Source organism: Manacus vitellinus, unplaced genomic scaffold (genome assembly GCF_001715985.3).
Source record: "Manacus vitellinus isolate BGI_N305 unplaced genomic scaffold, ASM171598v3 scaffold_21_pilon, whole genome shotgun sequence".
Classification (NCBI taxonomy): Eukaryota; Metazoa; Chordata; class Aves; order Passeriformes; family Pipridae; genus Manacus; species Manacus vitellinus.
Genome location: NW_021939546.1, coordinates 13,480,685 through 13,495,608, shown reverse-complemented (window position 1 = coordinate 13,495,608; position 14,924 = coordinate 13,480,685). Strand labels below are relative to the sequence as shown.

Below are 14,924 nucleotides of genomic sequence, written 5' to 3'. Positions count from 1 at the left end.
TTTATTCGCCTGAGAAGCAGGGCTGTGTTGGCAGCAAGGCTCCTTACAGTCAGGGAGGGGAGGGCAGCCCCGGGCAGTGAAAGGGATGGATGGCTCCTCCCAGCCTTGAAGCAAGGGCAGTTGAGAGCATGAAGAAGAGAGAGGTGAGGACTGCTCAGGGCACAGGGCAACCATCAGCAATTGGGATGACTGTTCCCAGTGGCCCAGTCCTAGTGGCCAACACGGAAAGACTTGGCTGTGGAGGACTGACACTTGCTCCAGGACAAGGCAGCAAAGCCAGACCCAAGGAAGACAGGTTGCCTCTGCAGTGAGCAGCCCCTCCTTGGCCCTTGGTTTGGGGACATCTCGGGCTCTCACTACAGCCAACACCTGATCCATGCCTAGGGTCTGAAAAGCCATTAGGCTGGGAAATAGTGGACAGAAAGCCAGGAAGCTTGTCCAGACATCAGCACCACCCCTCGCCTTCTCCCAGCAGGACACTGGGCTACCAAGCCCCAAAGCCAACAGCCATGACAGCACAGGCAGTGGTTGTGCCTGGGGCTCCCAAGCTGGCCAGGAGGAGTAGTTCTTCTCCCCAGCTGCCATTCAATGAGCCTCCAGCTCACTCCTGAGGGCTCAGCCTGCAGTAAAGCTACTCGGCAGAGAGTGCCAGTGGCTGCCACCTCTGCAGGCAGTCAGAGGATTCTAGACATCCCAGACAGATCTGCTCTGGAGTCAGCTCAAATGGAGCAGCCAGTAGGCTGTAACACACAGGGCACATGTGCACCCTTGGCAGTATCAGGGAGATGGAGACTGTCACACTGCTGGCCTGGCATCCCTCGCAGTACTCACGTAAATCCTTTCCAAACAGTGTGGGAAAGGCAAGTTTGCCACTGGGATGAAGTGCTGCAAGAATGGAGCTTGGTTGCTGGGTCTTGCTTCTCCATGGGCAATTCACCCACAGCTCACCCTGTACTGGGGAGAGCTGGGAGTGCTCCCCCACAGAGGCAGTTTGGCAGAAATGAAGAAGCAAAACCCTCCTAAAGGACTGGAATGGGGAGGGACATGAACAGTATCTCTCTGAACTCCGTCAGGCAGAGGAGTCACACCTGTGCAAGACAACAGCACTGAGGTAAACATGGGCAGAAACCAACAGTAGACAGATGATACTCTAGAGATGTGGATGCTTTGTTGGAGTAAGGGATGACAGCAATAGAGAGCTCATGATATAAATAATATGAGGAACAATGAAGCAGAAACCAACTCTGGATCCCCTGGGAGACCCTAGGAAAAGCCTAAGCCCCCAAAACGGGATAAGCACACACAACTCCTGCAGTCCCTGCTCCCTCCCCGTGATCCCCCAACATGGCACACAAGCAAGGCAAATCTGCTCCCAGGCAAGGAAGCAAATTTTAATGCTACTTCTGTCAATAATGCAACCAGATCCATAGTTCAAAAGGAGCTTGCTAATTAAAAGCTGGTGAGCTTTAAATAATTCATCTCCTTAACTTGGATTGATTAGAGAGTTTAATGGTTAGAGTCTTGAAACAATATTAAACAGCCTCTTCAAGGCCCAGGTAGCCAGTGACTTTTCCAAGTAAATCTTACCTCCTTGCAAACTTTAATGCTCAAATGTCACTGAGGATGAAGAGCTGGGAGGCAGAGGGAACACCTGACCGCTGGTCTCCAAGAGGTGATCCACTGCCCCGCAGAGAAACAAGACAGGCAAGAGTGATGCAGCCCTGACTCACAGCCCTGTCTACAGCCCAGTAAATCTGAGCTCCTGCCCGTACCACAGCCTGCTGCTGTCCCAGCTCTGCATCCCCAGGGCTAAGCAGCAGGCAGATATATGGCCTCAGTGTCCTGGGCGAGGTCTCCCTCATATCACTTTGATCCCTGGTGCAGAGGAGTTGGGGCATACACAGAACTCTGCCACTGTTCATCTTGAAGCACTGTTTATCAGTTGTTTATCTTGGAGCAGGCTGTGGGACCACGAAACTCATCACACATGTGAGCAAACAGGACGATGATTCGGTTCTCCAGCTGGGACCGCGCATCTTCACTCTGCAGTGTGTTTCCAGCCAGCTCCCAAGGCTGTGCTGCCTGGCAGAGCCTCCTTCCCAAGGACGATCACAGCATCCAGAGCAACTCGAGGGCTGGTCCAACAGGAAGAGCATCCCACCTAGCCTGGGGACCCTTGCCCTGTGCTCCACATACCTGGTGCTGCTCCACATCCAACCCCAACTCAAGCACTGCTAGAGCAGTCAAGGAGGGAAGCAGCTCCCTAGCCAGAGGGACCTGCAGGTATGTTTGGCACATTGGGATATGCCAGGGACAGGGAGGTCATCTGTGTGCCCATCCTGCCCTGACACATCTGCATCCCTTTTACCAGTTGGAGACCCTGCAGTCCTTTGGCTGGCTCTTAGCACCCCAGACTGGACAAGGTCTTGGAGCTGAGGCACGTTCCGCGCACCCGGGGCAGCAGCCGTGGGGATGGGAATGGCACAGGGCAGCAACACTCACCTATCCCGCTGTGAGGCCTCCCTATGTGCTGTAGGTTCAGTCCTTTGTTCATGTCTAAGAGCCCGTTCTTTGGCCAACTCCCCATGGCAAAGCTGTACGCCTGGAAGAGAGAAGCAGAGTGTCAGACAGCACAGCCCATGTGCAGGCACGATTTGTGTTTGCCCAAGTCTGGCTGCTCCCGGGGCTAGCGTAGGTCTGCGTTCACCATGTTCAGTGCAGACCCACACATCACCCTCACAGCAGCTCTCCTGGAGTTGCTCGAACAAAGTACCCTCACCCTGCCCCGTCCCACGTGGTGCTCCTCAGAGAAGAGGTGTCCAGAACCTCTGGTGGTGTCCTGTACAGCTGACAACCCTCACAAGGGAGGGATTTGCATCACTCAAGGCTACCTTTGCCGTGCTGGGGCAAGCCAGGGGCTGTGAGCTCATCACCCATGTCCCTTGGTTGTTCCAATAAAATCCCCCCATTCCTGCCTTACTAAAGATGGGGTCATCAGCAGGAGTCAGGGGGATTTGGAAAGGGGCACCCATGCCAAGGCTGGCCTGGCCAGCAGTCCCCTTCTCCTCCCTCCGGAAAGCACAGCCCTCCAGGCTCCCTCTCCTTTCCACCCCCAGACCCCAGTTGCTTCAGGGCTCTCCATCACTGGGTGAAATCCCACTGGGAGACAGCACTGCTCACTCCACTGAACAGAGCCTGCAGCCTGGCCAGAGGGAGCCTGCTCCATCCCCACTGCATTCCCTGGCAGGGTTTCCAGCAGGAGCAAGGCAACTGGGAGCCTGAGCAGCACAAAAACCCACTGGACAATGCAAACATAAAAGCAGCCAGGCCTCTGTGTGACACGCACAGCTGTAATTACAGCCTGACAGCCACATATCTTCTTCATCTTGAGGAATTAAGCTCAGCAACGCATTGTGAGCAGTAAGAAGGGTGCGTGGGCTTAGCGTCGCTCACGCTGGCACTATCTCTGCTGCCGTGAGGGCCATTGTCCCCAGATGAGATCAGGTCAATCCAGCAGCCCCTATCTCCCTTCTGCAGGGGGGATCATCACTAACTGCAGCCACAGTGTGGCGGGGCATTGCTGACACCCTCCGCAGGCTGCAAATGCCGTGGAGATACTCTGCAGCAGGAAACTGGGCGAGCAGAGCTGAGCAGTGCCCCCCACCAGCCCACCAGCCACCTGCTTGCCACTGGGACCTCCTGCCAGCCCTCTTCCTTGCTACCTGCTGCTCTGCCCAGCATGGGCAGGTCCAGCCCCTGAACAGCCCCGGCTGCCGGCAGCCCCCCCGAGAGCCACAGGGCTTGGGGGAGTTAATTTATTAGTGGCCCACGTAACCATTCACGCTGCTTTGTTCCTCCTGCCTTAGCAAAACAGAGGGCTCCACAGATAATTAATAGACAGCATTGCTAATCCTGTTGGGACATGATTAGCAATTAAAACTCCTAATTAAGTCTATGCATAATTCACTGAAATTACACTTTGTGTACACAACGGGGAGGTTTCTTTTGCCTTCGACAAATACAGTCTGGCATGTTCACTGCCATGGGCGGGATGCAGGCTGGCCAGCCACAGTGGGGGGGAGCCAGAGGTGCAGGATAGGACCCTGCCACCCATCCACTGGTGACCCTGGATGATGGTGGAAGTGGTTCCACACACGGCTCCCTCTCCTGGGCTCCATCCCACAATGCAAACCCAGGCACAGCACAGGAAGGTTCTTGCGCTCAGCACCAGCATGATGACAGCACTGGGGGCCATCCCTAGGGAAGGAATGTCCCCGGATGGGGAAAGGCTAGGGGTTTCCCTGCACAGGGAACTACCATATTGCAGGCTGCCTTCCCAGTCCAGACGTATCCCTTGGACCCTGGCCAGGAGCAACTGAGGGAGCACAGCAGGAGGCTGGCAGGATCTCTGGAAAGCCATGGGGACAACTCTGGAAAGCTCCTGGCAGCTGGGTGCTAGTGCCAATCCTGGCCTGCCTCCCCTGGCTCTGCAGCAGTAGCAGCATCAGCAGGGAGCTGGCAGCACGTGCCCCGACCCTCGGATCAGCACCGGGCCCATCTCTGCACAGCGCTCTGCTTTCCTGATCAAGGTCATTCGGAACAGCCACAATACCTGAGCAAACTAGCTAAGCAGCCAGGGTGGAAGTTGGCCTGACCACTGAAGGTCAAGTGTGCACTTATGCATATTCAAAGCTGCCTGCAGGATCGATCGGGTTTTAATTGTTTTTCCTGGGGTTTTGGAAGGAAGTGCCAGGGGCATTGATCAGTCCCAGACAAGGCTGCTCACACTCTGGGGCTGGCAGGGACCGTCACTGCTGCAGGCAGAGGGAAGTGCAGGCAGTGATGATGAAGGGATGAAGGCCAGGCAGGGAAGAGGTCAGCCAGCCAGCATCGGCCGGGAGGAGGAGCCATTGCCAGGCTGCGCTGGAAAATAAAGTTTTTTAATTAAAAGTGGCAATTCCGAGCCGCCTGCCGGCAGCAGCCACACAATCAAGAGCGAGGAGCTTTGCTGTTTAATATTTAAAGACAACGTTTAATCTTTAAACAGGAAAGTTCTTCTTCTGACTGTTAAAGCAAGGCAGAAAACGCCGGTGGGTCCCCGACGCCAGGGTCCCCAGCCCACAGGGGTGGCCATGGCCACGGGCTCACTGCAGCCACCGGGACACCACCACTGCTCCAGCCCCACACAGCTGCTGGCACTGGCACAGACCCCTGTCCCTTCAGCATTTGTCCCTATGGCAAGCTGTGAAAAAGTCTGAGACACCCCTGGTTCGCTCGCAAGCCAAAGGATTTAAAAAAATGCCATGAAACCCTTTCTGAGAGGAAACCGCACTATTTTGCCCCTCCCTCCAGTTCAGTCCTGGTGTTGCAGTGACTGGGTTGCTCCCTTATAGGTCAGATGCTGAAGCAGGGTGAGGACCCTGAGGCTTTTTATTTTTATCTGCATTTTAATTGATAGAAAACGCAGACATCTTTTAAAAAAGCTATTTTTAAAATGTTTTTGGCCAGAATCTGATTTAGAGAGAAATTCAATGCTTCTGATCTCCCAAAAGCCACCCAAACAACGATGGCAGAATAATTTCCAAGCAGCTTGGATACAATTACTTCATTCATACAAGCTCCTAGAAAGGTTTTCCTTTTTCTCTTGATTTTGTTTGTAATTCTATGAAGGCTACATTTACCTCCCTGCCAATGCTGCTCTGAAGTCAGATGATTATTAATTATATTTATTTACTTATACAATCCCATAGGCATACGCAGCAGTTCACAGACAAATACTGCCCTGGGTCCCTGATGGAGGGATCTCAAATCAAAGGTAAGCAGATACTCCTGTGATAAATGTGAGCTAACAGCAGCAGGAGATTAGTAGCATACTGTGTTTCCATGCATAGAGCCAGCACCACAGATAATCCACACCTTGTTAAAAGTGCTGGTATGGGGAGATAGGTCCTTAGGTAACCTGTACCTCACATATCCTGCAGAAAATCCAAAAACCAGAAGTGAGGATAAAACATGGGGTACAGCAGCCTGGGGCATGGAGACGATGTATGTGTAGAATCATAGCATCTGAGGCTGTATTTATAATAGAGCAAAAAAGGGTCTGAGACCATCCTCTCCCCTTGCACCAGGTCACAAACCCTCCTGGTGGCCGTAACGCATCCGCCTCAGTTTGCAAAGGGCCTGAAACAAGAGCTCCATGGGTTATTTCTGGCACCACTGGGGTCCCCTCTGTGCTGGGGCAGGAGTATATGGAGCACATGACTGTGGGGTTAGGCAGTCCCGTGGAGCACAGGATTTGTGCAGTCTGGCACTGAGTTTGGCCTGCCTGCCCTTGCTGCAATCCCAGTGCACCTATCCCCAGGAATGCCGGGGCTGGCGAGGCGGCAGCACCAACACAGTTGGCTCCTGATGTGGTGCTCCCTGGAGTTTGTTTGAGCTGCACACCATGGATTATAAGCAGCAGAGCTGCAGAGAAGATGTTCCAGGGCGTCAGAAAATTCCAGGAACTGGAACTTGTCAAGCTGATGTATTGATCTAAGTGGACTGAATAATGCTCCATCATTTATTTATGGGGAAGTGCCCGGCACACTTCACAAAAACTGGTGTTCAGCAGGCACATTAAGGCAAAATTTAACATCCTACACCATGCAAACAGGTCACCTGTGCAGAGGTCAGGATGCTCACTTACATGAGGAGCCCCACAAATCCTTCTTGCACGCACAGGAAGAGACAGGGCTGGTCCTCGCGGAGCTGCTGGAGCTCTGTCAGGGCAATGTGTCAGTGCTGACAGAGCCAGCCCTGTCCTTTCTGCACGTGTCTGTCAATGCTGTGACCTGCTGGCCAGCCCCTGGCCCCTCTGCCCTCCACTGGAGCTGCAGGCATTGCATGGCCCTGGGTGCTTTAGCTGAAGGGCAGGAGGGAAGCGGGGCTTTGTGCTTTGCAATGGCATGAGCATGTTCACAAACCACGGCAGCAAAAACTGCCAGGACCAGCATAGTCTCTCCTCCTACCCTGACCAGCAGGGCAACTCTGTCATTTTATTTTACAGGTCCTACCAAGAGGTTTTATATGTTTCCTCTGCTAATTGTAATTTTAATATTAATACAGACACTTTCAGGCAGGGAGAAAATATTTGGAAAAAATTCTCCCAGGAGCAAAGGGGCTCAGCAGTTTGAGAAGATGCTAAAGGGTGGGTAGGAAGGAATAAGAGAAGAGGTGTTTTTTGCTCAAAGTTTTCATTCAGAATTTAAAAAAGACACCTGAGAAAAACATGCGTTTAACCAGATAGAAAGTGGCTGCGACATCTCCCAGCTGCCCTTGGCCTGGGCAAGCAGCAGGTGCCAGCTGTGCTCCCCCAGTATCAGGCTGGGCACAGCTGCCTGCTGACCAAAGCTGAACCCCCTGACATTTTCACAATGGAGAAAATGTCTTTGGAACAGAAAAAGCATCTTCCTCCTCTTGTCACGTCAACTGCGTGCTGTGTCCGCCCAAAATAAGCATTAGCCTTTAACTCCTCTCATCCTGCTGCTGCCACAATGAGGTGTCAAAGTTTTATATTTCCTCATATGGTGGGAAGAAAAAAAGAGGTCATGGCTATGACTAAGTGAACTTTTAAACACAGCTTGAAATGTTTTTAGTGAATGTAAGGTTTTGGGGCTGGGAGTATCTTGGAGGCCATCCCTGAATAGCACCCAGGGCACTGGAAGCTCCAGGGCATTCCCCTGACATCCCATTTTAATTGCATGCCACTCCAGGGATGGGAAATGGACATTTCTTGTTGGGATTTCTTGCCATGCAAATTTACCAGCAGGACATAAATGTAACACCACTGAGGGGCTGACCCCACCACGAAGTCATATAGTGGCAAGACTCTTGGACAGGGCTGAATGCAATTAAAGAAGAGGCAGGTAATGAATAAGCAGCTTGCCAAGCCCCAGCTAACAACAGCAGAGCTCCTCTGTTGCAGGGAAGGCACGGAGGAAAGCTCACCCAGCAGGATGGAGGCATGGAGCCTGGGATGGCTTCGGCAGCGCCGGAGCCTGCTACCCTCTCTGGCTGTCAGGAGGCAGGAGATAAACCCAGGTGTAACGTGTCCTTTTTAAGCAGTTTAGTCAGAAGTGCTGCCACATTCACAGCTTTTCAAGTATTTTTAAATCACTTACAAAAGCAGGATTAAATGATCAGGAATTCCATTTAATAGGACAAATAAAGAAATAACAATCTACTCCATCAGCCCTGTGAAAGGCAGGTTTGATTTAAGAAAAAAATAAATAAAAAATAAGTATAAAAGAGAGAGAGAAAAAAGGAAAGGGAGGTGGAAAAAAAAGGATAATGTGTGTTTACTCAAGCAAAGAAAAAAATATTTAAGTGATGTAGGGGAGAAGATTGCGGTAACTAGTGAAGAATAACATCGTCTGCTTTGCTGTCAAATCACACAAGAATTTCAGTAATAGATTCTCATTCTGACACTCAATTCAATTCGAAGGTGATCCTGCTTTATCCCAACACATCAAATATTAAACACTCGTATTAGCCAGGGTGCCGTCGCCTTTCCCGGCTTAGACGCGGCAGGAAGCTTTTCCCCCTACTTTCTCTCACTCGCTATAATATTCTCAATGTTATCTAAACATGCCTTCATACACTGGGGTTCCTTATCAATCCCATTTGGGGAGGGAGGGGGGGTGTACTTAAAACGGTATTAGTTTGGGGGGCTTTTATTATTATTATTTCCAAAGCTTTTCAATTTTGTGTGGAAAAAGCTTAGAAAAAAAAGGCGGAGGGAGGGGAGGTGGCGAGAGAGGGAGAGGGAGCGCGGGAGCGAGAGAAAGTATAAGAAAGGGAAAAGCAGCCAGCAGCTCTTGTTTGACTGATGCCTTTCAACAAGGGCAGTCTAGCTTGTCAAAGCCCGGGCTTGAGATGAATTGGCATATCTATTCAGCCTGCCTCTGGATGTCATGCAATACAGTTTCATATTCCCAGATAAGGCATGATAAGCAATTGCTGCCCTGACACCAACTCCATCCATCCCTGCCTTTCTGTCCACGCGTATTACAGATCTCTGCTGCACCACTAATAAGAGGCATTTAATTTTTACAAACGTGGCAGCAAGAGGGACCTCCAGAATGACCAGGTACCACATTAACACCACTCAGGTTTAATTAGTTTGTCTCAGTGCACTGAGCTCCCCGAACACTCACGAGTGGTATCGGGTGCACAAAAACAACTTTTGCCCAGCATGGCACCTGCTAAGCCTTGGATTAAACATCTCTGCTTATCATTAATGGGTGGGGGTGATAAGAATGAAGGTCATTTGTCCTCTGCCAAATATATCTGCAGTGCCACTGCAGGAGGTGGTTTGGCTGGGGTTTGGACCATGGGGAAGAAGTGTCCAGTGCCCTTTCCCAGGGAACAGTCCCTCTACAGAGCACAAACCCTCTGAGAGCTGCAGGGGCAAAGTGAGCAGCTGACACACTGAACAAGGGGACATCACACATGGCTTTGGCCCCACTTGGGTGGAAGCAGGGAAAAACTGGAAGTCCCTACCACTGGGAGGATGAAATCTGGACAAAATCCTCCCATGTTGCTGAAAGGGTGCTAGGGCCTTGCCTGGTGCTCTGCCCTCTTCAAACAATGGCACTCAAAAGCTTTTCAGAGAACAATGCCACACAGCCAGCTTCTCCCGTGTCCTGGATGAAGGGAGCCTTTGGCAAACCCAGCTGGTGTCCACTTCAGTCCATTTGCAAAGCTGCTTGTTAGAACAGCAACATCTTTATGCCTCACGTTAGGGAGTAAATTAAACAAATAAAAAGATGAATGGTCTATTTCCAGAAAAGTGAGCACTGGGCACACAGGAGCTGCCTGGCTCTGCCCACCTTTGGGAAGTGCTTTACAGAAGTAAGGTGCCCCTAGACGATGGGAGGAGGACAGGTCAAGCTTAAGGGAAGGCATTAAGATGTCAAATAAGACCCAGAGGATGTAGTGTAACTGTACATGCTTTCTCCCTATTAAAACAACTAGCCCATGCCATCAGAGCTCCCTTCACCGGACCTCTGCAAAAGGGAAACTGAGGCACACAGTGATCTAATGCCTGGGCCACTCCTACCCAGACACACGTCTGAGCAGCCTCAGTCTGCCCATGTTTGGCAATATCTCAACACAGCCACAGTTATACAGATTCACTGCCAAAACTCCTCTGAACTTCAGGAGGGAAAGGACAGACCCTGGCAGCCACCAACATCCCCTCTCCAGGGTGCATTTGGATACTGCAGCCTCGTCAGGCAGTGGAGAGGTGGCCCTTCCACTGCATGGGATTAGCATGTGCCCTGGCTTAGGCTGCAAGGGACACATACTGGTGTGCCTGACTCCAGGGTGTCAAAGTGCCAAGCGGTTTAGGCTTCACATTTCCCTGTGTTTGAACAAGAACAGTTTCTGCCTTGCTCCCAGGCTACGGATTATCCTGGATAAAATGTTCTTGACTGCTGTGTGCTCTGCAGCTGGCTACACACTAGGTTAATGCCGTGGAGACCTGAGTCAAAGCCCTGGGTTTGGTCACAAGAGAAACAAAGCTACAGATCTGGGTCCCTGAAGGGCTGGGAAACAGAGATGGACCACGTAAAAGTCAGCGCTGGCCCAGGAGAGGGGACAAGCCATAAACCACCAAGAAAGCAGCTCAAGGATGGGGGCTGCTTGCAGGACCAGGTCTGGGCTTGGGAGCAGAGCAGTGTGGCAGGAACGCAGGGGCTGCTGCAGATACAAGGGTCTGGAGGACACATGCCCAGTGCCTTTCCCAGTCTGGGACAAGTGGGCAGGCTTCCTTCTCATGGTGCCCTGGTATTCCTGGCTGCACTGCAGGGTGACAGACCCCAGCTGGGTTATGCTGATGTATGCAATCAGCTCCCAATGTATCTTGGCTCCCCACGCTAAGATACACAAGCAGCTCCCGATTAGCGCCTGGAAGGCAGAGACACATGGACATGGCAGACAGCTTCCAGGGACTACCTACACATGGCTGATTTACCCTCTCGGCTCTGGAAGGATGGGCTCACGTTCTGCAGTGCTATCCCCCGACCACCCCAACCAATTCAAGCAGGAAAGCAGTGCTAAGCCTTTCTCCATTACAGCTTTGTGACCATCAGAGCAGGAAGCTGGGTATGATACGTAGGAAAACCCACAAACACACTTCATGGATGATTCATCACAGCCTCTCCATACAGGAATCGGATCAGTCCAAGTCTGGCTGCTCTTGGGGAAACTGGGGGTTCAGGGGCAAGGAGAAGATGCCTTCAATAGTTCTGGAAACAGGCAAATGTTGGCACTACTCCGTAATCAAACACACCATCAGCCTCTGTATAATGAGGACAGAAATCAGCATGACAGGGTCCCAGCAGATGTGCCTTGCTGCAGAGCTGAGCTGTCAGGGCAGCAGCAAGGTGGATATGTCTTGCCCTCCTTGGATTTAGCTTCAGATGAACAACCACCAAAGAGAGCTGCAGTTTTGCCATATTACAGGAGGGTGGATAACAGCACCTCTCCACCACCCTCCTCTTTCCAGAGCCACAAATGATGGCTGTGATGCTCAGACACGCGCCACAGTCCCTCAAACACACACCCTTTTACTCTAACCCCAAGCCCTTCCCAAGCAAAGCCAGCACCAGGCTCACTGTCAAAACCATCAAGCCCTTCCAAAGGGGGTATTTCCCCCCCTCCAATTTCTATCTTTACACACACACGCGCTCGCCTCTCCCTCGCTCGCTGTTTAATTTCCGTGTGAGAGGGAAGCAGGTGCCCGTGCTCCCGTGAGCTCTCCCTTCTCTAGGTTTTTTTTCCCTTCTTGGATCCTGCCCCATTAGTTTAGTGCCCAGCCATCTGCGACGTCTCCTGTAATGCTGTCCCCCTTGTGTACCAGGGAGCTTTTCCATTAGCGCCTTTAATATTCTGACACCTTAGCACAGGCTGCTATTACATTCAAACACTGATCGCCCTGTGAAATTACATCGCAGGGCTTGCTAAAATGGAATTGTGTATAATCAGGCTCCTCCATGCACTGTCAGTCCCATCACAAATACAACGTAAAGCAGGCTTATGGATGGGCTTAGCAGCTGCTACAAGTGTATTTTTTTTTAATAGATGAAGTATCCCTTATTTAAAGCATTTCCTTAAGAAAAAAAAAAACAAAAACAAACCAACAGTGAAAGACAAATCAACAGCTGCTGCATTATGTTAACCATACCACCGGTCTCTTAAAACATGTTATTTAATAAGGTAGCTATCTGTTTATCTATAACTATATCAAACAGAGAAGGAGGGTGAGATAAAGATAGTTAAACAGACAGCCAAGGAGATATCTGCCACTGGGAAATAATAGCTAAATAAAAAGTACCACTATTTACTCCAGAGAGGGGAGGAGGGAGAGTCAGCAATTTCCTCCCAGTGTTGCACAGCCTCTGGTTTGTAAGGGGAGCCTGTGCCAGCCTGCAAATGCCCCAGCTCACCTGGCTCCAGCCTGCTCATCTCCCCATGACCGTTGCAGATAAATGCGGGGGAAAAAATGCAACATATGAGGGCTGCAATGCAGGGAAAGGCGAGAGAGGGCAGGGAGCTGTTCTGCTGCCGGAAGCAGGCTTGGTGGGGCAGCCCCCCACCTCCACATAGGCTGAGAGTGGCTCAAATTAAGGCAAAAGTGCTCAAGGCAGAGGGTCTGGGTGCATTCCTGAAGCGGAGACTGGTTTTTGTGTGGCCAGCATGCAAGCGACCAACTCCCCAGCTTTTTTTTTTTAAATTCCAGCTAAGGAAGTGATGGATTAGGACAAAGGTATTTCAGGGGGCTGCAGGAACTGGCAGGGACACAGATGATGTGTCAGAGAAATGAGCTCCCGAGCTCCCCAGCTCAGAGTTCAAAACGCTGCCTCTTACCATGCCCTAAAGGTTATTCTGTCTGTCTGCTGTGAAATGCGACGGCACATCACCTGAAGGGAGATTTCCAGAGGCGCTGTGACCCTTCTGCTATCTCCTCTGAGAAGCCTCCGCAGGAATGATGAGATTGTAGCTCATTTCCACACACCTTGAAAGAGCCGGGCTGGATCAAACGTGCTGAAAGCAGAAGCAGCACATCCCTGGGACTCATCCTTGCCTCCTGGCAGGGAGCGTGCTCTTGCTGTAACGGGCTGGGAAACGGCATCCACCCCACTGAAAGACCAGTGCTCTGGCACTGCCTTTCATCCTAAACCAGGATGGAAAAGCCAAAATATTGTCTTGTTTCACTGTGCGGGAACAGTTCTGCTTCGGAACCACAAAGTAAAACCCAGTGACAGAACTGTTGCCCTTTGGAAAGGAACAATCTATTCCTGTGCAAAACACTGCTGTGACATTTTGACTCCAGTTTCTCCAGTGCTAAACAAAGCCATTTGTCCAGAGCAGACACACTGCTCCTTTGCACCACGCACAGCATGTTTCAGCATATGGTGCTCTGGACACTTTTGGCAGGGACACTTTTGGTGATGGTTCAGCTGCTGTGCACAAACATGCCAGACGGGGAGGATGGGACCACGGAGGGTAGAGACCCACGGACAGGTTATCAAGAGAAAAGCACAGGGAAGGTGATGTACAACTGCACATCCATTCATGCTGCAGGTGCCACACAAGGCAATTCAACCTTCTGGTTTTCACTACCTATCATTGCCAAGGTTGCTTGCAGGGTGGCAGCAAGGGAGAGGTGCTGGATGACCAGCAGGTTCACATCTCAGTTTCATAATCTGTTCCTAAAACCCAGGCCATGGGGAGTGGGAAAGAAATCAGAGAGTGATCCTGTGGGACCTTCTTACCACTTCTGTGCACCTGTCTGCATGTCTTATCACATGTCTCCCTCAGTTCACATACTACAACCCCTTCCATTCTCATGTTCACTAGGCCTTCTCGGGACAGATACATGACCTTCTCTAAAACTCACCTCTGGCACACTGCAGAGAAACTGGCCCATATACAACAGACCAGAGGGGCAAGGAGATACAGGCTCTGCTTCTTCTTACCTCCTCCTCCTCCTCTCAGACATCAGACTCTCAGGAGCAAAACCCAACCTTTTGTATTTGGCACAGCATCAATCTAACAGAGCTGTCGGGGCCTCTGAGTGCTACTGCAAGAATCGAATAAAACAGAGTTTCTCTGCACTCCCACAAGATGCAAAGCCACTCAGAGGAGAGGCAGCTGGAAGAGCAGTAAAAAAGAAAGAGAATACAATGCACAAGGCATCAGGGAAAAGATCAATAAAGATTATGAGGGCAGCAGCCACGTCCCCTGCCCGTGTTGGAGGCTCTCATGGCTGCACTGAGGGAACACCAAGGAAAGCTAACAAGGTGCTGCTGCGCCAGTGCCTAGGGATGATACCTGTCTAATCAAAGGTAGAGTTTACACTGGATCATCTAAGCAGCAGCTCTTCCCCATGATTGTTGACTCAGGTCAGGGTTAAGACTAAGGAGGTTAAAGCGGAGGCGCCTCTAAGAGCTGTGATGGATGCAAACACCAGGCAAGCAGGCAATGCATGCAGCCCAGAGAGGAGAGACTGTCGGGGCAGCAGCAGCAAAATTGAGGCTCCCCAATTTCAGTGGAAGAACAAACTGAAGATGGTTTGAGGGGTTGGACAGCACACCATGAGAGAATCAATTTGGAGAGAGGTCAGGAAAGCAGAGAATAAAGGGACCTGAGAGAAGGATGTGTCAAGGTCCTGAGGAGAGGTTATTAAAGGAGGCACTGGGGGGATGAACCACAGCAGCTACGGCCAGGCAGGAGTTAGGGGCAGGACTGGCTACCTGGCCTGGAAAGGGGGCACCAGCACTGTGTTACAGCACTGAGAATGTGACAGAGGAGATCATGATATAGTTGACAGAAATGGGCCCCCAAGGCCTCAACTCACATCTCCCAAGGCACCTCCA

The 14,924-nt window shown here is 51.2% G+C and overlaps 1 protein-coding gene across 1 annotated transcript in view; it reads right to left on the bottom strand.

Moving 5' to 3' along the window:
• ERI3 (ERI1 exoribonuclease family member 3) overlaps nt 1-14,924 on the bottom strand; it is a 119,106-nt gene that overhangs the window by 33,722 nt on the left and 70,460 nt on the right. The window contains exon 6 of the mRNA XM_008924355.4: nt 2,503-2,602. Within this exon, the coding sequence (XP_008922603.1) occupies nt 2,503-2,602 (100 nt within the window). The remainder of the gene's footprint in view (nt 1-2,502; nt 2,603-14,924) is intronic.